This window comes from Procambarus clarkii, chromosome 14 (genome assembly GCF_040958095.1).
Source record: "Procambarus clarkii isolate CNS0578487 chromosome 14, FALCON_Pclarkii_2.0, whole genome shotgun sequence".
Taxonomy (NCBI): domain Eukaryota; kingdom Metazoa; phylum Arthropoda; class Malacostraca; order Decapoda; family Cambaridae; genus Procambarus; species Procambarus clarkii.
Window position 1 is genome coordinate 12,016,020 of NC_091163.1, and position 26,355 is coordinate 12,042,374.

At 47.0% G+C, this 26,355-nt stretch overlaps 2 protein-coding genes across 2 annotated transcripts in view; one reads left to right on the forward strand and one right to left on the reverse strand.

Moving 5' to 3' along the window:
- Window positions 1-1,590: 1,590 nt before the first annotated feature.
- Window positions 1,591-26,355, forward strand: part of LOC123771613 (uncharacterized) — a 64,069-nt gene continuing 39,304 nt past the window's right edge. Inside the window, exon 1 of the mRNA XM_045764205.2 lies at window positions 1,591-1,745. The gene's annotated coding sequence lies outside the window, so the exon portion shown is untranslated. The remainder of the gene's footprint in view (window positions 1,746-26,355) is intronic.
- LOC123769958 (myomodulin neuropeptides 1-like) lies at window positions 23,424-24,152 on the reverse strand. Its single transcript, XM_045761479.2, has one exon. It carries the CDS (start codon window positions 24,150-24,152, stop codon window positions 23,424-23,426), a length of 729 nt encoding a protein of 242 aa, XP_045617435.2.

A 26,355-nucleotide genomic window follows, 5' to 3' on the forward strand; every position in this document is an offset into this window, starting at 1 on the left:
GCTATGTTCTACCATGTTCCCCCCCCCCTTTTTATCTTTTATTTTTTAAGCTTATACTTTAAGCTCAATTACTATTAAGTTTTAATAGTAATTCTTTTAAATAAAATATTCTTTTATTTAAAAGTTCTTTTAAATAAAATATTATTATTATTATTATTATTATTATTATTTTGATTTCCCATTGTCGAGAACAGGAAGTCTGTTACGCTTTTCATATCTCCCCCCCCCCCCATAGTCAACATCTGACCTCCCCAGGATGCTAACCCACAATAGCTGCCTTGCTCCGGGGGTACCTATTTACTGCCACCTGTACAAAGACTTCCAGTGTAAGCTAACGTGCCCAATCGTCTCGTCAAGCAACCTTCGTAAACAGTAGCTCTCAGAAGATAGAGTTCTCCCTTCTCTTTTGACTTGAACAGACGACGGAGTTTATTACTTCGCATTTCATAGCGCAGTGTATATCTGTGGTAAGTGGTACCGGCTCTAAAGGGTTCAACATCTGTGGAGAATTGACCAGCATTGTAGCATCAGTGAAGGCGACGACTATATCTGAATGTTTTGAGGTCCCGCCAAGTCATCAACCCTAAACATCACCAGACATCAACCCTAAACGTGACCACGTTTATCAACTCCAAACATCACCACATTCATCAACCCCAAACATCACCACAGTCATCAACCCTAAACATCACCTCAGTCATCAACCTCAAACATTACCACATTCATCAACCCTAAACATCACCTCAGTCATCAACCTCAAACATCACCACATTCATCAACCTCAAACATCACCTCAGTCATCAACCTCAAACATCACCACATTCATCAACCTCAAACATCATCACAGTCATCGACAATAAACATCACCAGTCATCAACAATAAACATCACCAGTCATCAACAATAAACATCACCAGTCATCAACAATAAACATCACCAGTCATCAACAGTAAACATCACCAGTCATCAACAGTAAACATCACCAGTCATCAACAATAAACATCACCAGTCATCAACAATAAACATCACCAGTCATCAACATAAACATCACCAGTAAATATCACCAGAGTCATCAACAATAAATATCACCAGAGTCATCAACCCCAAACATCACCAGAGTCATCAACCCCAAACATCACCAGAGTCATCAACCCCAAACATCACCAGAGTCATCAACCCCAAACATCACCAGAGTCATCAACCCCAAACATCACCAGAGTCATCAACCCCAAACATCACCAGAGTCATCAACCCCAAACATCACCAGAGTCATCAACCCCAAACATCACCAGAGTCATCAACCCCAAACATCACCAGAGTCATCAACCCCAAACATCACCAGAGTCATCAACCCCAAACATCACCAAAGTCATCTACCCCAAACATCATCAGTAATACCACAGTAATAAATGTTGTGGTATTACTGGGGTAACATCGGCAATAATATGGTATTAATTCTTGCAAATTCTGTACAAAATTCTGAATTCTTAAAATCAGTTGAGCAGAACTTGCACTTCAAGGGCGCAATAAAATATATTTCTGTATAAAAGAGCCAGTACGACAACATTTCCCTGGGCTTGCTGCCAACACCTCGCTGGCGAGGAACACTGCCAGTTTAGGAAGTGCGTTTGTGAGTGAAGGATCAGCTCCAAGTTAAGGCTGCGGAACATTTGCTATTTGAACTTTTATGTGAATACGAGGCAGTTATCGGGGTCTACTGCGTTTATGGAAGATACTTTAAAGCAGGTAAGATCCTTATTCACATTTCGGATATTTTAGATATTCAATAAATGTTTTTTGCGTTCTTTTTGTGGGAAAATCATTAAAATAGAAGAAAATAAATAAATAAATAAATAAATATATATATATATATATATATATATATATATATATATATATATATATATGTGTGTGTGTGTGTGTGTGTGTGTGTGTGTGTGTGTGTGTGTGTGTGTGTGTGTGTGTGTGTGTGTGTGTGTGTGTGTGTGTGTGTGTGTGTGTGTGTATGTGTGTGTGTGTGTGTATTCACCTAGTTGTGCTTGCGGGGGTAGAGCTTTGCTCTTTCGGCCCGCCTCTCAACTGTCAATCAACTGTTACTAACTACTTTATATTTTTTCCCCACACACCACACACACACACACACACACATACACATACACAGGAAGCAGCCCTTGACAGCTGACTAATTCCCAGGTACCTATTTTACTGCTAGGTAACAGGAGCATCAGGGTGAATGAAACTCTGCCCATTGTTTCTTCCCGGCGTCTCGGCGGCACCGGGAATCGAACCCGGGACCACAGGATTACGCGTGCAGCGTGCTGTCCAGTCAGCCACCGGCCCCTGTGTGTGTGTGTGTGTGTGTGTGTGTGTGTGTGTAGCTGCCATGGAGCCTAAGGGAGCCGGTCGGCCGAGCGGACAGCACACTGTCTTGTGATCCTGTGGTCCCGGGTTCGATCCCGGGCGCCAGCGAGAAACAATGGGCAGAGTTTCTTTCACCCTATGCCCCTGTTACCTAGCAGTAAAATAGGTACCTGGGTGTTAGTCAGCTGTCACGGGCTGCTTCCTGAGGGTGGAGGCCTGGTCGAGGACCGGGCCGCGGGGACACTAAAGCCCCGAAATCTTCTCAAGATAACCTCAAGAAGGGCGTGCTGAAGGGATGGGGGCAGCCCTGGAGCCTAAGAGCGTGCTGAAGGGATGGGGGCAGCCCTGGAGCCTAAGAGCGTGCTGAAGGGATGGGGAAGCCCTGGAGCCTAAGAGCGTGCTGAAGGGATGGGGGCAGCCCTGGAGCCTAAGAGCGTGCTGAAGGGATGGGGGCAGCCCTGGAGCCTAAGAGCGTGCTGAAGGGATGGGGCAGCCCTGGAGCCTAAGAGCGTGCTGAAGGGATGGGATCAGCCCTGGAGCCTAAGAGCGTGCTGAAGGGATGGGGGCAGCCCTGGAGCCTAAGAGCGTGCTGAAGGGATGGGGGCAGCCCTGGAGCCTAAGAGCGTGCTGAAGGGATGGGATCAGCCCTGGAGCCTAAAACTGTGGCGTCAACTTTCCCTGGGGAAACACAGCCAGGAGCTGACTCACTCTCCTGGTATTCCCTGCTGCGTGAGTGTGACTCTCAGGGTTTGTGCGTCCCGGGTCCCAGCCTCCACAGTCATTCCTCTTATCAAAATTAACATCTGAGGTCTGCAATAATTTACATTGAAAATAATTCCATGTTAATTATCACTGACGATAATCCAGGTACTCGGTTTTATTTATTGTTTATTAAGCATCGTGAGTGAATGGACGGAGACTGGCCTCGTCCTCTCTGGCTGGAGGCAGCGATCTCGTAGCTTCTCCACAAGCAACTCGTAACCTCATCGCTGATGGAGACATAATTCCGAATGTTGTTGTGGCGTACAGGGACTAGAGAAGCGAGGGCTTCCTTAGCGCAGTTCGCTATATGGAGCGCAGCTCGCTACATGGAGCGCAGTTCGCTATCCTCAGTGTCTCACCCAGTTGCCGGGTGGACAGTTTCTTTCACAGAATTTCACAGTCTTTCATGGCGTTTCGTTGTTGTTCCTCGGTGAACTATAGTTGGTTCGCAGCGTTCCGTGACTCTTTTCCGTATTTTCTTTGTGTTGAGAATTTGTCATTATTTTTGTTGAGGTCTGAAGGTGAATGGTGTAGGTGTGTGACGGTGTTGTTTACTCACCTAGTTGTACTCACCTAGTTGTGTTTGCGGGGGTTGAGCTCTGGCTCTTTGGTCCCGCCTCTCAACCGTCAATCAACAGGTGTACAGATTCCTGAGCCTATCGGGCTCTGTCATATCTACACTTGAAACTGTGTATGGAGTGAGCCTCCACCACATCACCCCTATTACTGTGTGTTGGTGTGTGACGGTGTTGTTTACTGTGTGTTGGTGTGTGACGGTGTTGTTTACTGTGTGTTGGTGTGTGACGGTGTTGTTTACTGTGTGTTGGTGTGTGACGGTGTTGTTTACTGTGTGTTGGTGTGTGACGGTGTTGTTTACTGTGTGTTGGTGTGTGACGGTGTTGTTTACTGTGTGTTGGTGTGGGACGGTGTTGTTTACTGTGTGTTGGTGTGGGACGGTGTTGTTTACTGTGTGTTGGTGTGTGACGGTGTTGTTTACTGTGTGTTGGTGTGTGACGGTGTTGTTTACTGTGTGTTGGTGTGTGACGGTGTTGTTTACTGTGTGTTGGTGTGGGACGGTGTTGTTTACTGTGTGTTGGTGTGTGACGGTGTTGTTTACTGTGTGTTGGTGGGTGACGGTGTTGTTTACTGTGTGTTGGTGTGGGACGGTGTTGTTTATTGTGTGACGATGGTGTTTACTGTGTGTTGGTGTGTGCGAGTGTACTCAACTAGCTGTGCTTGCAGGGGTTGAACTTTGGCTCTTTGGTCCCGCCTCTCAACTGTCAATCAACTGGTGTACAGGTTCCTGAGCCTATTGGGCTCTATCATATCTACACTTGAAACTGTGTATGGAGTCAGCCTCCACCACATCACTGCCTAGTGCATTCCATCTGTTAACTACTCTGACACTGAAAAAGTTCTTTCTAACGTCCTGTAGCTCATTTGGGTACTCAGCTTCCACCTGTGTCCCCTTGTGCGTGTACCACCCTTGTTAAATTATCCATCCTTGTCTACACTCAATTCCCCTGAGCATTTTGTATGTGGTGATCATGTCTCCCCGAGCTCTTATGCATTCCAGGGACGTGAGGTGCAGTTCACGGAGCCTTTCCATGTACCTCACGCCTCTTAATTCTGGGATTGTTTTTGTACTTTCTTTGTTTTTTTGAACATAAAAGTAATTATTATATATCACGCCATGGGTCCCAAGAAACTCAGTGGTAAGGTTCAACCTAAGAAAATAGTTGAGTAGAGGCAGTAAAGAATGTCCTTTTCTCATTAAGAAAATGTGTGAAGTATGAGAAGAATTGCAAAGTTTTTGTTTAAAAAACTCTTCCAGGCTATTGCACTGACTTTCTAAATGACAATGTGATGTCTTATTACAGACAAGTGTTAAAATGTAGGGAAAAACAAGTGTCTTTATACAGATTCTTAGTAAGACAAGCAAGCAGTGAGCCACAACTAGATCCTATTGTATGCCTGCAAAACGTAGGAGAGAGAGCACTCCAGAGAAGTCATCACTGCCTGATGTTATAATGGAACGGGACCTTCCAAATAGTAACACCTTTCCCCCCCCCCCTCCTCACCATCTTCCATACGCCAAAAAGAGTCCTCAATGAAGGTAAGGTACACATACTGTATTGTAGCTAGTTCAAAAAGAGTGGTATTTGGTATAAAACGTGTTTTTAAGTTGATATTTTTGGGGGCATGGAATGGATTAATTTAATTTACATTATTTCTTATGGGGAAAATTCGTTTCGAGTTACGAATTTTCGAGTTACGACTCGTCTCTGGGAATGAATTAAATTCATAAGTGGAGGTACCACTGTATATGATACCTAGATTGACAAACACAAATGTCCTGCAGAAAACATATATACAAATGATAAGATGTGTAACTTTATTGCACTAACTGATGAAAAGCATAAACATAAAAGTGATGAAAGTGAAGACAAAGCCTGTTATATGTATTATGAATGTATGTAAAGACTTGATGTTGTAAATAGACTTTCCTATAAATTATATAAAAAAGTAAGAGGAAATATATAATAATCAAAGGTTAGGTGGAGGGGGGGGGGTTGTTAGGTTAGTTTAGATGTGCATAAATCTTGGATGGATAGTGTACAATGAAAAATATATGGGATAAAGGTTAGGTTTGGGTTGGTTGGGATAGATAAGGGAAGGGAGGACAAGAGCCAAAACTCAGTAACTATCTCATTTGTTCTTAGTGTGTCTGAAATTACTGTTTTAAATTTCGTGAAAATTGCTCTGATAGTAGCGATAATACACGAGCAAACTAAGGCGGAGAACAGGACCTTAAAGTCGGTAACTACCTTCATCTATTTTACTACATTTGAAATTATTTTGCTACATCTGAAATAACTCCGCAATAAATCTCACGAAAATTTAAGTTGATAGTAACGAAAATACACCTATAAACTTTAAGAGGCGGGTCCAAGAACTATCATCCGACACTGACAAATACATCATGCATTCCTAATTACCATATCTCTCGAAAATGGACTCGATCCAACTGCGATGTCACCCTACAACGGGGTACAGTGCAACTGTAAATTTTGGAGGCGGGTCCAAGAACTAACATCTGACGCTGACAAATACATCACACACTACTAATTAACATATCCTCTGGAAATGGAACTCTCCTCGCAAAATTCACCCTAAAACAAGTGACAGCTCAACATTAAAATTTCCGGTCAAAAAAACAAAACAAAAATTTACTGCTAAGCTGTCATACCATCTACTACTCCGAACATGAAGAGTACTCCCGTTACCCCCAACATGGAGAGTACTCCCGTTACCCCCCCAACATGGAGAGTACTCCCGTTACCCCCCCAACATGGAGAGTACTCCCGTTACCCCCAACATGGAGAGTACTCCCGTTACCCCCAACATGGAGAGTACTCCCGTTACCCCCAACATGGAGAGTACTCCCGTTACCCCCCCCCAACATGGAGAGTACTCCCGTTACCCCCCCCAACATGGAGAGTACTCCCGTTACCCCCAACATGGAGAGTACTCCCGTTACCTCCAACATGGAGACTCCTGGTTCAACCTTGACGCCGAGCGGACGTCTGGATACCTCCTCCGCCTGGGTGCCACCGGATCACGTCCTGTTTTCGCGTTTTGGCTTTGCTACTGCCGTTTGGCATCCCTCTTCAACGGTCCGATTGTACGACGCCTGGCGCACATATAGCCTTGGGTCACGGGATTGTTGGTAGATTTTTTTTTTTGACGTGTTCTGGCTGGTTCTCCCGGCGGGGTGACGGTGTTCGGGTGCCGGCTTGGCCGAGAGGTGCCGGGGGTTGGCGGGTTTTAGTGGGCTCCTGGTGTGCCCTCAGCTGTGGTGGGCGCCCGCTTCTGCTCTGCCGGAGGACACTGGATGACTTTTTGCGTTTTAGTTGGGGCCGAGTTTTGGTTTTGCTACCTGGTGTTCTCTGTGTGGGGCGGGGCCGGTGCTTGTCACCCTGAGGGACTCCTGGGGCTCCCCAATCATCTGTCTGACTGTGCGTTTATTTGCCGTATGGAATATTAGTTTCTAGTGATTGGCGTCACTCGTTTCGCGTTTTGGCTTGGCGTTTCACCTTTCTGGGCTTCGCGATTCACCCTTAACGGGTACGCAGGGGCGGATCCGATCCCACGATCGTCGTCGCCCCTAAATCAACAACAACAACAACAATCCCCAACATGGAGAGTAGTCCCGTTATCCCCAGCATGGAGAGTACTTCCGCCAACATGGAGAGTACTCCCGTTACCCCCCAACATGGAGACTAGTCCCGTTATAAGTACACCTTCCTCCCGCGTTTTCTCTCCTGCTCAAAGTCAGATGGAAGAAACACATGAAACACGGAGTTTGTCTTCCTATGAAAGCAATTAATATGTGATTTCACCGGTCTTGAAGACCTGCATCGCACAGGGTGAGAGTTCAGTAGGATTAATGAAACATTTACACATCCCCGAAGCACTAAGAAGTTGTTTATGAGAATAATACCCTTGGATTGTGGAGGTTCGAGGCTCGTAACCCCCTGAATAAATGTAAACAAAGCCACCATGATGGTTAATAGATGTACAGGTTTCGGAAAACGAATGCGGCAGTGCTAGATGAATTATTGTCCTATTGCTGACCTATTACTGACCTTAGGAAGACCCTAAGGTAACCCAGCAGGAATGTCCCCGGAAGGTCGGCAATTGTTTGGCGTCGAAGGTGACCAAATGTGTTAGAGACGCAGTTCTGAGAACCCGTGGAGAAAGCTTCAGTGTTTTGTAGTAACAGATGTGTAAATGTCAGGCCTTCGTGGTGTCTATTGGTTAACAAATATACTGGAAAATGTTCCTTGGCCGGATATCACTTGGCCGGATATCACTTGGCCACCAGGGAGGGCACCAGAGGGCCACATGATAGGGCACCAATCGACGAGGCCAGTGGGCACCAGGGCGGCCACACGGGTGATGAGAGTGGTGTACGGGTCAGTAGTGGCGGCAAGCACCGTGGGAGTGTGGCCGCTGCTTCATTCACATTTTTCGGTATTGATCCTGGGGTGTGGCGGGCAGCACCTGCGTGTAGCTGCTGGTGTTGGTGCTGTTGGTGTTGGTGCTGCTGGTGTTGGTGTTGGTGCTGCTGGTACTGGTGTTGGTGCTGCTGGTGCTGTTGGTGTTGGTGCTGGTGCTGTTGGTGTTGGTGCTGCTGGTGTTGGTGCTGCTGGTGTTGGTGCTGCTGGTACTGGTGTTGGTGCTGCTGGTACTGGTGTTGGTGCTGCTGGTACTGGTGTTGGTGCTGCTGGTACTGGTGTTGGTGCTGCTGGTGCTGTTGGTGTTGGTGCTGGTGCTGTTGGTGTTGGTGCTGCTGGTGTTGGTGCTGCTGGTGTTGGTGCTGCTGGTACTGGTGTTGGTGCTGCTGGTACTGGTGTTGGTGCTGCTGGTACTGGTGTTGGTGCTGCTGGTACTGGTGTTGGTGCTGCTGGTACTGGTGTTGGTGCTGCTGGTGTTGGTGCTGCTGGTACTGGTGTTGGTGCTACTGGTGTTGGTGCTGCTGGTACTGGTGTTGGTGCTGCTGGTGTTGGTGCTGCTGGTACTGGTGTTGGTGCTGCTGGTGTTGGTGCTGCTGGTACTGGTGTTGGTGCTACTGGTGTTGGTGCTGCTGGTACTGGTGTTGCTGGTACAAGTGTTGGTGCTGCTGGTGTTGGTGCTGCTGGTGTTGGTGCTGTTGGTGTTGGTGCTGTTGGTGTTGGTGCTGTTGGTGTTGGTGCTGCTGGTGTTGGTGCTGTTGGTACTGGTGTTGGTGCTGCTGGTGTTGGTGCTGCTGGTACTGGTGTTGGTGCTACTGGTGTTGGTGCTGCTGGTACTGGTGTTGGTGCTGCTGGTACAAGTGTTGGTGCTGCTGGTGTTGGTGCTGCTGGTGTTGGTGCTGTTGGTGTTGGTGCTGTTGGTGTTGGTGCTGTTGGTGTTGGTGCTGTTGGTGTTGGTGCTGTTGGTGTTGGTGCTGCTGGTACTGGTGCTGCTGGTGTTGGTGTTGGTGCTGCTGGTGTTGGTGCTGCTGGTGTTGGTGCTGCTGGTACTGGTGTTGGTGCTACTGGTGTTGGTGCTGCTGGTACTGGTGTTGGTGCTGCTGGTACAAGTGTTGGTGCTGCTGGTGTTGGTGCTGCTGGTGTTGGTGCTGTTGGTGTTGGTGCTGCTGGTACTGGTGCTGCTGGTACTGGTGTTGGTGCTGCTGGTGTTGGTGCTGCTGGTACTGGTGTTGGTGCTGCTGGTACTGGTGCTGGTGTTGGTGCTGGTGTTGGTGCTGGTACTGGTGCTGGTGTTGGTGCTGGTATTGGTGCTGGTACTGGTGCTGCTGGTGGTGGTGTTAATGCTGGTACCTGTGATGTATTTGTTATCAACTGTGGTGAGCAAGGATTGTATACAAATATAAAATCGTTTGGTATATGAGGCCTGGTCGAATACCGGGCCGCGGGGACGCTAAGCCCCGAAAACACCTCAAGGTACGGTACCACACAAACTTTTGGAGCGTTTGTTTACTAATAGTTTCTTTAATTTGAATTTAGGCTATCCAGTCAGTGGCTCGAAGATTTAGGTTTAATTTAATTTCAAGCTTTAAATTTACTGCCCATAGCCTCTAGATACTTAAATATATATACCCTATTTGGCCAAACTAAAGAACACAAACAGTAGTTAAGGTTTGACTTGTGACCGCTTCCAGGTTTTTCTCCCCCTTCCGTGCCAGTGTCCGCTTAAGGGAAGTACCTCGGTCATTTTCAGGGAGAGATTCTGGAACACGACTCCCAGAATCACCACCACTATATAATGCCCACTATAGGTGGATAGAACTCCCAGAATCACCACCACCATATAATGCCCACTATAGGTGGATAGAACTCCCAGAATCACCACCACCATATAATGCCCACTATAGGTGGATAGAACTCCCAGAATCACCACCACCATATAATGCCCACTATAGGTGGATAGAACTCCCAGAATCACCACCACCCTACATAATATTCACTTAGTTGTATTACTTAGTATTATATATTAGTAATTACTTAGTTTAATAGTGTATTTTTAGTTTAATAGTTTAGTTTAATAGCGTATTACTTAGTTTATAGTAATATAGTTATGGAGTTACATGGGCCTGAGATGACGACCTTGGAGAGTTGAGTGTGCGCAACGAGCAGGTTACTTAATATGTTGTGAGGTACTTGGTGCCTGTCTTGCAGAGGCTGTCAGGTGCTGGAGGAGCATACCTTGAAGAGCATATAATTACTTATCTTTTGTTATTGAGTGTATTAGTAGCATGTTGTAGAGCAGCGTGTTGTTCCTGACACTGGTAGTGTGTACTCACCTGGTTGTGTGTACTGGTAGTACTGGTAATGCGTGTAGAGTCTGGTGCAGTGCGCCCTCTCTTGATAGGACTTGTGATCCTGTGGCCCCGGGTTCGATCCCGGGCGCCGGCGAGAAACAATGGGCAGAGTTTCTTTCACCCTATGCCCCTGTTACCTAGCAGTAAAATAGGTACCTGGGTGTTAGTCAGCTGTCACGGGCTGCTTCCTGGGGGTGGAGGCCTGGTCCAGGACCGGGCCGCGGGGACACTAAAGCACCGAAATCATCTCAAGATAACCTCAAGATAACCTCAAGATAACTTGGCTGAGCTATCTGTGTAAATATAATGCTCGTGAGTCCTTAGTTATTTTAATAGAGGAGGCGGCAGTTGTTTCAAGTGAGTCAATTGCTTTTAAAGTAGGCAGTTCTTTCAAGGAGGCAATTGTCCTTAGAGGAGGCAATTGTTTCAAGTGTTACTGCCTTTAGGAGAGAAAGATTCTCATCGCTATTTTTGGTGTGGGATGTGTTTGATAGTTAAGGAAGGAAGAGTGTTGATGAGCTGGGATGCCCGTGACATACACATTGTATCTGATGAAGCTGGAGACACTGTTACTCCACCAGTTATCATACAGAGTGTGTGGTGGCGTGTTAGCATCAGTCACTGGAGTCTTGAAACCACGATAAATACCAGCAAGAACTCTGGCCCCGGGTCCACAACACACATTAACACCTCTACATTGTTCCAAGGAACATGTTATGTGTTAGATATATAATATATTATATTGTTGGAAATATAAGCACTGAGGATTATCAGACAACTATGCCGTGCCTGGTAAATACCAACACACAGTTGACATGTTTAAATCCGAATGTTGAACTAGTGAGGTGGAGGCGAGGCATCAACCAGCGCTGGGCTAAAGGCAGCCCTCCCACATCACCGTGATGTGATCCCCAAATGAAGTCACATCTTCTGCGTCAGGATATAACTGGCTCCGTGCTGCTGCTTCAGCGTGCGTGCGCGTGGTGGGGGCGGGGCAGCTATGGCACCTCACACAACCCCCCACCCAACCCCCCCCAACCCCAAGCCTGCTGGGGCACGGGGACCAGCACGGGGGGGGGGGGGCGGGAGCACGCCAGGGGGGCTGACGTGGCAGGTATTATTATCAGGGTCTTGTCTAAAATGATCCGTTTAATATAATAGTGGTGATCTACACGCTTGTTGGGGGTGGCAGGAAGAGTTGGGGCATATGGAAAATGATGGGATGGTAGACTGATAAGGAAGGGTGGTATATTGACAAGGAGTGGTGGTAGAGAGGTAATAAGCTAGAATACAGGGAAGTGCAGAAGTTTTTTTTCAGGGAAATTCCTGTGCGGGCCCTGAGCCTCTGGCTGGCCCACTAAGTCTTGCTTGTTTCTGCCTTACTTAAGCGGAGTATGAGTATTTGACAATGGATGACCCCAGACGCCCACAGTATACAACCCCCCGCCCCCCCGTACTGTTTATCAGTCTCACCTTACACATCATGGGTGTAGCGCCGTGTCTTCTCATAGTCTGTAACCGTATTCCCAAACCCTTATTTAGTCTTGTCTGAAAGTAAACTTATCATATCTGAAAATAATTGATGATGCTGTGTTGTAAACCCCCTCGGGAGACTTGCAGGTATACTAATTAGGATTTCATTGACTTGTGAACGATGGAGGACAGAGGGAGCAGGAGGATAGAGCCAGAGACGAGGGGAAAGGGGGCTGGATAGGGATAGATAATAAGATACAGAAAAGCCAGAAGGTTGATAATCTCGACGTCAATGGATTAGCAAAAAATTGGGACGAGAAAAAATAATCGAAGATTTTCATCTTCCAGGGTATATATATATATATATATATATATATATATATATATATATATATATATATATATATATATATATATATATATATATATATATATATATATATATATATATATGTATGTATGACTTGCAATCATCAGTCAGTGGATAATTGACCATGGGATGATCAGAACTATATTATGTATTATTTTTACCTGAAATTGGTAGTAAACAGGGTGGAAGTATGCTACAGAGCAGACACATCAACGGCTCAGTAAGCTACAGACACATCAACGGCTCAGTAAGCTACAGACACATCAACGGCTCAGTAAGCTACAGACACATCAACGGCTCAGTAAGCTACAGACACATCAACGGCTCAGTAAGCTACAGACACATCAACGGCTCAGTAAGCTACAGACACATCAACGGCTCAGTAAGCTACAGACACATCAACGGCTCAGTAAGCTACAGACACATCAACGGCTCAGTATGCTACAGACACATCAACGGCTCAGTAAGCTACAGACACATCAACGGTTCAGTAAGCTACAGACACATCAACGGCTCAGTAAGCTACAGACACATCAACGGCTCAGTAAGCTACAGACACATCAACGGCTCAGTAAGCTACAGACACATCAACGGCTCAGTAAGCTACAGACACATCAACGGCTCAGTATGCTACAGACACATCAACGGCTCAGTAAGCTACAGACACATCAACGGTTCAGTAAGCTACAGACACATCAACGGCTCAGTAAGCTACAGACACATCAACGGCTCAGTAAGCTACAGACACATCAACGGCTCAGTAAGCTACAGACCTATAATCTGCTTAAGGCAGCATCTGAATCTGAAGCTCTTGTAGTGGGGGATTTTAACGGGAATGCAACAGATTGAGTGAATATAGCACCACAAGTGAAGGGAGGACAATTGATTGACCTGGCACAGGATATATATCAAGTGTTAGAGCCCACACGAGGTAAGAGCATTCTAGATCTTGTGCTGACGTCAGAAGATGGCATGATCGGTTAAATCCAGGTATAGAAGCTCACCCCTTCATGTGACCACATTATTTTGAGACGGATTATGCTTCTAGAGACCCCTATAGACGGCCATGACGGTGACTTCGTGCACTGCCTTTAAGGAGACTATCAAGACAGAGAGGCATTGCAAACTTCAATTTTGCATTGCATTGCACCGTCATCTTCAAGAGGAAACTAGATTTATTCCTCCAAAGAGTGCCGGACCAACCGGGCTGTGGTGGGTATGTGGGCCTGCGGGCCGCTCCAAGCAACAGCCTGGTGGACCAAACTCTCACAAGTCAAGCCTGGTCTCGGGCCGGGCTTGGGGAGTAGAAGAACTCCCAGAACCCCATCAACCAGGTATCAACCAGGTATAAACTAACTCCTGGAGGGAGTTAACAGGAGATAGAGATATTGAGGTATCAGGGGTAAATTTGACTAAAGTCATCACTGAACTTGTTCAAAAATACGGGGTAAGAACAAAATGAATGAAACTGCAATATAAAGAGCTGTGACAACTAAGCTCGACCTCTCCTAAATGTATCAATCCACCAAGAATCTCACAGATAATAACACTTACAAAAGAGCAATAAATTCATCTATCAGGAAGTTAGATCACCCAAAGGAGACCATGAAAAAAAACTTGTTCAAAACATCATGAAAATTCCCAAATCATATTGTGCTTATTAAAGGAGTAAAACCAAGACAAAAGACTCGGTAAGACCCTTAAAAGATGACATCAGTTAAGCTATAAATGACAATAAAGAGGCAGCCAGCACTACCTTACATCAGTGGTCGTGCTAGAAAGACTGCAAACATACATAGTTTCAAGTGTAGATATGATAGAGTCCAATAGGGTCAGGAATCTGTACATCTGTTGATTGACAGTTGAGAGGCGGGACCAAAGAGCCAGAGGGCAACCCCCGCAAGCACAACTAGGTGAGTAGAAATGGTTGAAGCAGGAGAGAATGAGTTAAGGGACATATTCATCACGTGTGATACAGTCAGAAATAACTGATAACATACAGGAAACTAAAACCCCAGATGCGGATGGCATCCAATTCTAAATTGTAAAGGAACTGGCCAATGCATTATATCTACTACTGAAACTCCTCTTCAGACATTCTCAAGACTTAGGTAAAGTCCCTCTAGATTGGAAATATGCAAATGTCGCCTCCATCTTCAAAAAAGGTTGAAAGAGTTCATGAGAAAACTATTGACAAGGAGCCTAACTTCAATTACCAGGAAAGACATAGAGAGAATCCTGAGAGAATCATTCGTTGATTGTAAGATCAACGAACATAGTTTTGTTAAAAATATATCCTGCCTCTCTAACCTGCTCACATTTTTGTCGACGGAAACAACTATTCAGACAAAGGACTTCCAGAAGACGAAGTATATTTGTACTTTTATAAAGCATTTGATACGGTTCCCCACGAAAGACTGGCAAGGAAGTCACAAGCACATCAAATAATCGAGAAAACATTTGAATGGATGAAACAATGGTTAAAACAAAGGAAGTAAATGGAAATGAAACTGATTATAAAACTGTAGGAGTCGAGCCTGGCCTCAGGCCGGACTCTGGGAGTAGAAGGACTCCCGAGACCCTCTCCAGGTAAGATCCAGGTAAGAGTACCGCAAGGTTCCATCTTTGTAAATCATCATCACTTTGTAAATCACCAATGCACCAAATTTGCAGATGAAACAACAATGTGTTGTAGAGTGGTAAGTGATGACGACAATGTGTTGTAGAGTGGTAAGTGATAACGACAATGAGGAATGTTGTAGAGTGGTAAGTGATAACGACAATGAGGAATTGTAAAACAATCAACATTGTTTTACAACTCCACAAGTGGTCAGCTGACTGGCAAATAATTTCAAATATTGAAAAATACAAAAACCTTGCATGTGGGGCACAGCAGTATTCATCATATATATCAACAACACGACCATGCAGCAGATTAATAAACGACCTAATAGTTAGTATCCACCAGTCATTAAGAATAATCAAACGCGGGTTGAGGGCCATAGGACTAACAACACTACAAACCAGAGAAGACAAGGCTGATCTCATCTAGACACTTAACATCCTAGACAAATTGGAATATACCAATCCAGTGCACTTCTTTTAAGTCAAATGAAAGTCACTCCATGATCAACAGCTTTAGTATCAGTAATCTAGACAAAGATCAGGAGACCCCCGCCTCACCAGATGGAAATAAACCCATGGAACCGCCTACCCGCCCAAGCCCTACGTTCCAACACGTATCTTCAGTTCAAAATTCAGCGGAAAACATCTTCAGGAATAATGGAAACGACCTTTAATAAGCCGCCGGCTTCCAGTCCCCGTCGAGGCCACGAGAATCTGCTTGGATTCACATACAAGGGAGCAGCTGTGGGATAGAGACGAGGGAGCAGCTGTGGGATAGAGACGAGGGAGCAGCTGTGGGATAGAGACGTGGGAACAGCTGTGGGATAGAGACGAGGGAGCAGCTGTGGGATAGAGACGAGGGAGCAGCTGTGGGATAGAGACGAGGGAGCAGCTGTGGGATAGAGACGAGGGAGCAGCTGTGGGATAGAGACGAGGGAGCAGCTGTGGGATAGAGACGAGGGAGCAGCTGTGGGATAGAGACGTGGGAACAGCTGTAGGATAGATGTAACGTATCGGAAAATGATTGGGAAGGAATGAAAACTCAAAAGAATCTCATAGGGATGTGGGAGAGGTATAGAGGTGGAAGGGAGGTGTGGGGATTGTGGTCATGGGAGAGGGAAGGTTAGAGGGAGGAAGAGGATGGGATCAAAGAAGAATTATAGAAGATAGAAAATTAAAGATGAAAGTGTACCTGTCACTATCCATTCAAATTCAGTACATACATATATAAGACAAGGAATGGAACTTGTCTGTACTTTAAGCTGTTATCAAATGTTATCATGTACTTGTATATTAAAATATTGAAACCAGTACTCTCAGAAGGCTCTTTACTCTAGCCTCAACTGACAAAGATCTATGGAACAAAATTAAAGACAATTTATATGAACACGTTAATCACATATATATTTAACATTAAATCTTCATTCATAAGGATATCATTTTTAAATCATAACTTTGGATGCTAATTGACAACCATGACAACAATGTGAGCCACCACACAAGACACTGAGGACACTACGGCTGACTACTCCTCCAAATCACACAACACCTTCAGTTGGAAACACACCAATTTTTTCACCTTGACAGTTCACTCACCAAATTCTCTGAGCCTAAGTTGGATAGAGAGGGAGGGGGGACTGCAGTTGACAGGAAGAGTCCCCCCTTCTAGCCTGGGGACGCCAGTGTGGTGACTGGAGCCTCTGGGTCAGCGATCTAACTCGCCCCTGCTCGACCTTCAATCTCCTCTGTGTCGAATGTAGAGTTCCCCGAGTATTTGTGGGGAACTGGATGCTAGGCTCCGCTTACTAGTAAGATAGGCTCTACCTACTATGCCTAAACAGCGGCTTGTTTGATGGAAAGACACCACCAACCGCCTACAATTATCAGCTTAGCAAAAAGCAAGGTCAATTCACATGACCTGACCTCTGGTCAACTTGTGGTCATTAACTTCTATAGGTGTGACTTCTTAATTGCTTAAGGCAGACAGTCTGGCACCTCAAATATCCTGTCTGACTGACTCGTTGTATGTGAAATAAAATATAACTAAACACCTTTACGGTGTTATATATAGACGATGGAACAGCTGTGGGATAGAGACAAGAGAGCAGAAAGAGGGATAGAGATGAGAGAGCAGCAGATAGATAGAGATGATGGAGCAACAGAGTATGTTCTCTGATCACCACTTACTTCCTCGTCGGTCCTCCCTCTCCCAATTTGAAGTAAATAAGGTGACTCCTAATACTAATTTTCTCCCTTTGTTTCCTCAATCAGGTTTTCATATTCTGCAGTCTGTGCATTAATGAGGTTGTCGCTGTGTGTTATGAGCTCGGGCCAGAGCTCAGGCAGGAGGCTGACGCGGGCCGCTCAAGCTTGACTCAGCTTACTGATTGCGTCTTCAGACAGCAGATAACCTTTACTGAAATATTCCTTTGTTGTTAAGACAAACTCTGCTTCCTCGTGTTCTTTTTGTGTCAACACGTCCAGTTTCATGATATATATGTGCTTCAGCCTACAGTTTAAACCTATTGTCTTGTGCATGATCCTCTGTCTTGTGTGACAGTGAATACCAGCATTATCCTTACTCTAATAAGACCTAATTGAATTCCTCAGATTAGGCAAAATTGTAATTAATTTTTGTCATTGAAGATGTTAATAATAACTCATCCAGTTCTTCAGACTAGTCACCTCTACACTGTGATCTTGCCCTAACACAAGGTGATTAGAAAATTATTACATCTGGCTCTTCTAACTCTGGTCCCCTTGCACTGCTGCTAGGCTACTGACATCCTACACTTTGTTTACATCCCACAACCATTTCCTGTGGTTTTTCGTTGACAATACATTTTGACAGCATTGTTGATCACCAAATGTCGTTTCGCAATATTACTTGACTGTTGGGGGGGGGGGGGGCAGGAAGATCAGGAAGTATTCCCATAATAACCTCGCTTGAGTTACAGTCCGAATTCACTCTTCAGAGGCACACACACACACAGCTGACTTTTTGCCATGCACCCTAATAGGAATATATCGGTTGCTCCTAATGTGTTTCCGTAAATGACGATACCTTTCAGCATCAAGCTCTGGTTAGCAGTAGTATCTCTCCAGATTCGGTATTTCCGTTTTGGCTGACCACCAACGCTTTCAGACATCTTACAAAATAACGAGGGCCTGATGGGGTGGCAACAAGTTTACATAGTGCATGCCAGGCGTGGTAGGACGTGGGGCTTCCTAGTACCAGCCATCGTCTACTCTCTTGGCTTGCTTAAAGTCACCTGAGCAGTGACATATATTTCAGCAAATAAAACATTTCGCTGACGAGATGATCCTCTTCCCCTGTGTAGGTCTCCTCTGTGTGTATTTGAATTGTGATTTCTACCACTGGCAACTTCATCGCTGTGTGCGTGCACTGCGCCCTGGGATGTTGACTATTGCTGGACGCTGTTTCTTTCACAGTTGTGGCTAGTCTGTTAATTCGCGAGGCACGAAGGGCATATTCTCCGGCTCTACACAAGACCTTACAAAGTTAGTACACTTACCTTCAGCAGACCAGTAACTTTGTGGTTTACTGAACGATGTCCAACCGCTTACCTTGGTTCGGATTTTGTAAGCTTCAGCAAACATGTTCGCCCAGTTTGCTGCTTCCCTGACATCTTTGATGCAAGCTTTGTGAATTTCGAACTTAGTTTGACGATGACGTTTCCCTAGCAACTGAGAATTGATTAAAAGTCTCGGATCATCACTCCTCAAGTCCGTATTGGAGGCTTCAACAAGACTTCCGAATGACGCATGTAAATGCAATTTAATTTTGCGTCTGAGGAAATAAGCCACACATGGAAGGTGGAGTTCGCAAGTACGTCATCAATATCCGCAAAGTAGAGGCCGAAGCCTGAGTCCCAATTTACAAACAGAACAACCACAATACTGTTCAGAAATTTTGAAAATTATTTTAAGCCAAACACCTGCTTTCCACACTATTTTTGTATTAAAAGAGTATTACTTTGGGCGTTATGTTGGAGTAGAACAATAATGCTCTGGCACTATTACAAACGGCCTCCTTGCTTCAGGACTATGGTAGAGCAATATCTTTTCTGTCTGGATAATACTGCAGTATTTGCCACATTTTTCTAGGAAACGTAATACTAAGAAAATCAAACAGTATCTCAAACTCTAGATATTCCTTCTTAGTCTTAGAGTTTCTTTTCTTGTCATATTTACTTCAGTCTGTAGAGGCAGATTTTGTAGCGTACATGGTTGTTCTAGTTATACAGTGAGACGCCTCGGTCTGGATGACGTCGGGGCACTGAGTCTGGATGACGTCGGGGCACTGAGTCTGGATGACGTCGGGGCACTGAGTCTGGATGACGTCGGGGCACTGAGTCTGGATGACGTCGGGGCACTGAGTCTGGATGACGTCGGGGCACTGAGTCTGGATGACGTCGGGGCACGGGGTCTAGGTGACGTAGGGGCACTGGATCTAGGTGACGTAGGGACACTGGATCTAGGTGACGTAGGGGCACTGGGTGACACAGAGGCACAGTGTCTGGGTAAAGCCAAAAGGTCTCCCATGCACCCTCTTGCTCCACTATCATCAATAAGCAAATCATGATACTGTTGACCTTGCAAACACAGCCTGTAGCAGACCAGGAGTTAAACTCAAAAAGTTTTTTCAGTAATAGTAACAAAGATAATAATGAAAAATCTCCACTGAAAATATTACTGTCCAAACAAATTCTCAGAAATGAAAGCTGTAGTATTTGACAATATGATTAGTACTGTGTAGAGACATTTATGAATGGAATCAGCAGAGCAAGAACTCAGCTATGTGATGTTATAGTGGCCAGAATTGTTATACTCAAATTCTATGTCAGTTGAAATGTCACCAATCACAGGCAAGTAGACCTCTGACGTCATGCCAGACAGAGGAGCATCAGCGATGCTCCCAGCAGCCTCAGTTCTCCTCACAGACTCAGAGTAGGTGGACCTCGGTTGGCCAGATATATACCTTGTTGTCTCGGTCAATAAATATATACAGAAGCGACTACTGTGTCTACATTCAACCCGAACAAGGCAAAGGAATAGAATGTGCCTGGAATACAGACGTATCTGGCAGCTTTCCAAAACTCCAGTATCGACTACAGTATCAACTTAGTGAAAGAGCAAACATTCATTATCTGGAACATTATATTGTAGAATGTCATTTTTATTTTTTTTGCAGGGATATTCCTGCGCGGGCCCTAAGCCTCTGGCTGGCGCACTAAATGTCATATTGACTGACAAAACATACAATATTATTGTATTATTCAGCGTATGTCAACCTCTGGGTTGAATTATGCTGAACTCTGTAAATATTTTTATAATACTGGAACACGTGATGATATACTGGGGGCCCAGATTCACGAGCTCTTACGCAAGCACTTACGAACGTGTACATCTTTCCTCAATCTTTGACGGCTTTGATTACATTTATTAAACAGTTTACAAGCATGAAAACTTCCTATTCAACTGTTGTTATTGTTATAAACATCCTCCTGGTGCTTCGGAGCTCATTAACTGTTTAATAAGTGGAAACAAAGCCGCCAAAGATTGAGAAAAGATGATATACTGGACCTGTATCCAAGATTTAATGTGTGACGCAACTATTATGTAATATATGTGAGATAATTATAACTTGAATAAACACTTTAATCACTTTTCGTGGTTGAGTGCTCTGTAACTCAAAATGCACTATCAATGTAGGACAGACGAAAATAATACATATGCCCGATGCAATTGTAATTTGCCACTGTAAAAATTCTTGAGTTACATTCTGTGGCTGAGTGGTCTCTGCACTATATGTGGGAGACCAGATCTCTAACCCTGTCTATGTAACACAGACGAGAATGTATGCATGTTGGTTACTCTTATTAAAGCACTGCAATCACCTCCTGTAGTTGAGTGGTAAATAACTCACTGTATTGTCTAACAGACCGATAACGGGGGAGAGAAAAAATGAATACAAACTGGTTAACAATGTATAATGAGTGAACACAAATGTGGTAGAAAATTAACTAACACAAGCAGAGCACAACATATAACAGGCAAATACACAGAGCTAAGGTTGGCTCGGGTTACATGCACCCCTCGTGTAATTATATGGACCTCGCTAATACCAGGGTTCGACTCCCCCCTCCACACCGCCATTTTCGTCAGCATTGGGCAAACATCTGTATGGATTATGACGCCATCACCCTCCTTGGTACACAGGAATCACGAAATATTTAGAAAGGATTTCTGTCTCTTTCTCTCTCGGTCTCTCTCTTTGGCTCTAGCTCTCTCTCTCTCTCTCTCTCTCTCTCTCTCTCTCTCTCTCTCTCTCTCTCTCTCTCTCTCTCTCTCTCTCTCTCTCTCTCTCTCTCTCTCTCTCTCTCTCTCTCTCTCTCTCTCTCTCTCTCTCTCTCTCTCTCTCTCTCTCTCTCTCTCTCTCTCTCTCTCTCTCTCTCTCTCTCTCTCTCTCTCTCTCTCTCTCTCTCTCTTTTCTTCTTCTTAAGTGTTTATTGTAGTTAATATGCCAAAGCATTTCGTCAGGCTAGAAATAAGAAATAAATTCTTCAGCTTCTTCGAGTTTGACCATTACGTAGTCATCACGTTCTGTGTGGATTTTCCTCTGCGTTCTCTTTGCCATTCTATGCCCTCCAGGAATTCTCTGACCATCTGGTATTCCTCTCTCCTGTATGTTACCCCCCCCCCCCGCTTGTTACACTCTTGCCCCTTGTTACATCTTTTTATGGTCTTCAATGTCACTATGTATTCAAAGACTAAAACTCAATGGTCATTGGCTCCTTATGGCATTTCATGGTCTATGTTTTCAATGTTCATGTCACTCTGTGTGAAGACCTGGTCTTACGTAGCTGGTTGGTCACGACCCTTTCTTTTTGTTTTGTCCCTAACATCAGGAAGTTCCTCTCTACTACTTCTACAAGCTTTGCTCTCCATGATTCATTTCCTTCTCCTTCTCCTCCGTGTATGCGAGGGGGCGTGTGTGTATGCGAGGGGGCGTGTATGTGAGGGGGCGTGTATGTATGCGAGGGAGCGTGCGTGTATGCGAGGGGGCGTGTGTGTATGCGAGGGAGCGTGCGTGTATGCAAGGGAGCGTGCATGTATGCTAGGGAGCGTGTGTGTATGCGAGGAAGCGTGCATGTATGTGAGGGAGCGTGTGTGTATGCGAGGGAGCGTGCTTGTATGCGAGGGAGCGTGTGTGTATGCGAGGGAGCGTGCGTGTATGCGAGGAAGCGTGCATGTATGCGAGGGAGCGTGCTTGTATGCGAGAGAGCGTGCGTGTATGCAAGGGAGCGTGCATGTATGCTAGGGAGCGTGTGTGTATGCGAGGAAGCGTGCATGTATGTGAGGGAGCGTGTGTGTATGCGAGGGAGCGTGCGTGTATGCGAGGAAGCGTGCATGTATGCGAGGGAGCGTGCTTGTATGCGAGAGAGCGTGTGTGTATGCGAGGGAGCGTGCGTGTATGCGAGGAAGCGTGCATGTATGCGAGGGAGCGTGCTTGTATGCGAGAGAGCGTGTGTGTATGCGAGGGAGCGTGCGTGTATGCGAGGGAGCGTGCGTGTATGCGAGGGAGCGTGTGTGTATGCGAGGAAGCGTGTGTGTACGCGAGGGAGCGTGTGTGTATGCGAGGGAGCGTGTATGGGGCATGAGTGTATGTTCGGGGCGTGGAGTTCATGGAGCAGCTGGCGTACCTTGTGGCTTAACTCCCTCCCCCCGTCCCGTCCCAAGTCTCTATCCTGATCCCCTCCTAGTGCTATATAGTCGTAATGGCTTAGCGCTCTCAACTGATAATACCCTTCCTTTCTTGAGGCACAGTCGTGCGAGATCAAACATCAGTCCACTGTATAGTTGTTCCTTGTGTATAGCACTCCTCACTGTGGCCCTCTCTCATTGTGGCCCTCTCTCATTGTGGCCCTCTCTCACTGTGGCCCCCTCTCATTGTGGCCCTCTCTCATTGTGGCCCCCTCTCATTGTGGCCCCCTCTCATTGTGGCCCTCTCTCACTGTGGCCCTCCTGATACTGTGGCCCTCTCTTACTGTGGCCCTCTCTCACTGTGGCCCTCTCTCACTTTGGCCCTCCTGATACTGTGCTCTCTCTTACTGTGGTCCCCTCTCGTTGTGGTCCCCCTCTCACTGTGGCCCTCTCTCACTGTGGCCCTCCTGTTACTATGGCCCTCTCTTACTGTGTCCTCCCATTACTGTGTCCTCCCATTACTGTGTCCTCCCATTACTGTGGCCCTTCAATTATTGCGTCTATGCCCAGAGTCTCCATTAGTACTGAAATTACCCCCCCCCCCCAACGCCCCACAACCCACAAATAGTTGTGGGGTCGTACTGACCCCACCACTGAAGGTCGTACCAGAATCTCTATTGTACTGGAGGTCAAGCTAGAGTTTCTAGTAGTACTGGTGAGCGTTCTAGCGTCCTTACTAGTGCTTCCTAGTACTGGAGACCACAACAGGTTTCCAACTAGTGCTGGAGGTCGTCCTGGAGTTCTCACTAGTGCTGGAGGTCGTCCTAGAGTCATTGCTAGTTCTGAGGGTCGTCCTAGAGTCATTGCTAGTTCTGAGGGTCGTCCTAGAGTCATTACTAGTTCTGGGGGTCGTCCTGGCGTCATTGCTAGTTCTGAGGGTCGTCCTAGAGTCATTACTAGTTCCGGGGGTCGTCCTAGAGTCATTACTAGTTCTCGGGGTCGTCCTGGAGTCATTACTACTTCTGGGGGTCGTCCTAGAGTCATTACTAGTTCTGAGGGGTCGTCCTAGAGTCCTTACTACTTCTGGGGGTCGTCCTAGAGTCAATACTAGTTCTGGGGGTCGTCCTAGAGTATTTACTATTTCTGGAGGTCGTCCTAGAGTCATTACTAGTTCAGGGGGTCGTCCTAGAGTTATTACTAGTTCTGGAGGTCGTCCTGGAGTCATTACTAGTTCTGGAGGTCGTCCTGGAGTCATTACTAGATCTGGGGGTCGTCCTGGAGTCATTACTAGTTCTGGGGGTCGTCCTAGAGTCATTACTAGTTCTGGGGGTCGTCCTAGAGTTATTACTAGTTCTGGGGATCGTCCTAGAGTCTTTACTAGTTCTGGGGGTCGTCCTGGAGTCATTACTAGTTCTGGAGGTCGTCCTAGAGTTATTACTAGTTCTGAGGGTCGTCCTAGAATCATTACTAGTTCTGGAGGTCGTCCTAGAGTCTTTACTAGTTCTGGGGGTCGTCCTAGTCTTTACTAGTTCTGGTGGTCGTCCTAGAGTCATTACTAGCGCTGGGAGTCGTCCTGGAGTCATTACTAGTTCTGGAAGTCGTCCTAGAGTCATTACTAGTTCTGGGGGTCGTCCTAGTCTTTACTAGCATTGGGTGAGAGGTCGTGGCAAAATTCCTATCAGTGCTGGTGGTCGTCCTAGTCTTCTTACTAGTACGAGGCGTCGTACCAGGGTTACTGCTAGTACTGAGGTCAACCTAGAATCCTTAGTAATAGTTGGGGTCGTGCCAAAGTACCTACTAGAAGTGGGGTCGTGCCAAAGTCGGTGGCAGCACTAGGCACCGAGAAAGAGCAGAAGTGCCCAACTGGCACGGGGCCACGGAGGCCGTGCCAGACCCCCCACCCCATCCTCCACCCACTGCTCTCTACTCCTCTACACTTGCCTCCTCTCAACCACCCACATCCCCACTCCACCCAACACCCGCCCACTACACCCAACACCCGCTCACTACACCCAACACCTCCCCACTACACCCAACACCCGCCCACTACACCCAACACCTCCCAACTACACCCAACACCTCCCCACTACACCCAGCACCTCCCCACTACACCCAACACCCGCCCACTACACCCAACACCTCCCAACTACACCCAACACCTCCCCACTACACCCAGCACCTCCCCACTACACCCAACACCCGCCCACTACACCCAACACCTCCCCACTACACCCAGCACCTTCCCACTACACCCAACACCCGCCCACTACACCCAACACCTCCCCACTACACCCAACACCCGCCCACTACACCCAACACCCGCCCACTACACCCAACACCCACCCACTACACTCAACATCCGCCCACTACACCCAACACCCGCCCACTACACCCAACATCCGCCCACTACACCCAACACCTCCCCACTACACCCAACACCCACCCACTACACCCAACATCCGCCCACTACACCCAACACCCGCCCACTACACCCAACACCCACCCACTACACTCAACATCCGCCCACTACACCCAACACCCACCCACTACACCCAACACCCTCCCACTACACTCAACATCCGCCCACTACACCCAACACCCGCCCACTACACCCAACATCCGCCCACTACACCCAACACCTCCCCACTACACCCAACACCCGCCCACTACACCCAACACCCATCCACTACACCCAACACCCACCCACTACACCCAACACCCACCCACTACACCCAACATCCGCCCACTACACCCAACACCCGCCCACTACACCCAACACCCGCCCACTACACCCAACACCCGCCCACTACACCCAACACCCACCCACTACACCCAACACCCGCCCACTACACCCAACACCCGCCCACTACACCCAACACCCACCCACTACACCCAACATCCGCCCACTACACCCAACACCTCCCCACTACACCCAACACCCACCCACTACACCCAGCATCCGCCCACTACACCCAACATCCGCCCACTACACCCAACATCCGCCCACTACACCCAACATCCGCCCACTACACCCAACACCTCCCCACTACACCCAACATCCGCCCACTACACCCAACATCCGCCCACTACACCCAACATCCGCCCACTACACCCAACATCCGCCCACTACACCCAACACCCGCCCACTACACCCAACACCCGCCCACTACACCCAACACCCATCCACTACACCCAACATCCGCCCACTACACCCAACACTCACCCACTACACCCAACACCCGCCCACTACACCCAACACCACCTCACTACACCCAACACCCGCCCACTACACCCAACACCCGCCCACTACACCCAACACCCGCCCACTACACACAACACCCACCCACTACACCCAACACCCGCCCACTACACCCAACACCCGCCCACTACACCCAACACCCACCCACTACACCCAACTTCCGCCCACTACACCCAACACCACCCCACTACATCCAACTCCCGCCCACTACACCCAACACCCGCCCACTACACACAACACCCGCCCACTATACCCAACATCCGCCCACTACACACAACACCCGCCCACTACACACAACACCCACCCACTACACCCAACACCCACCCACTAAACCCAACACCCGGCCACTACACCCAACACCCGCCCACTACACCCAACACCCACCCACTAAACCCAACACCCGGCCACT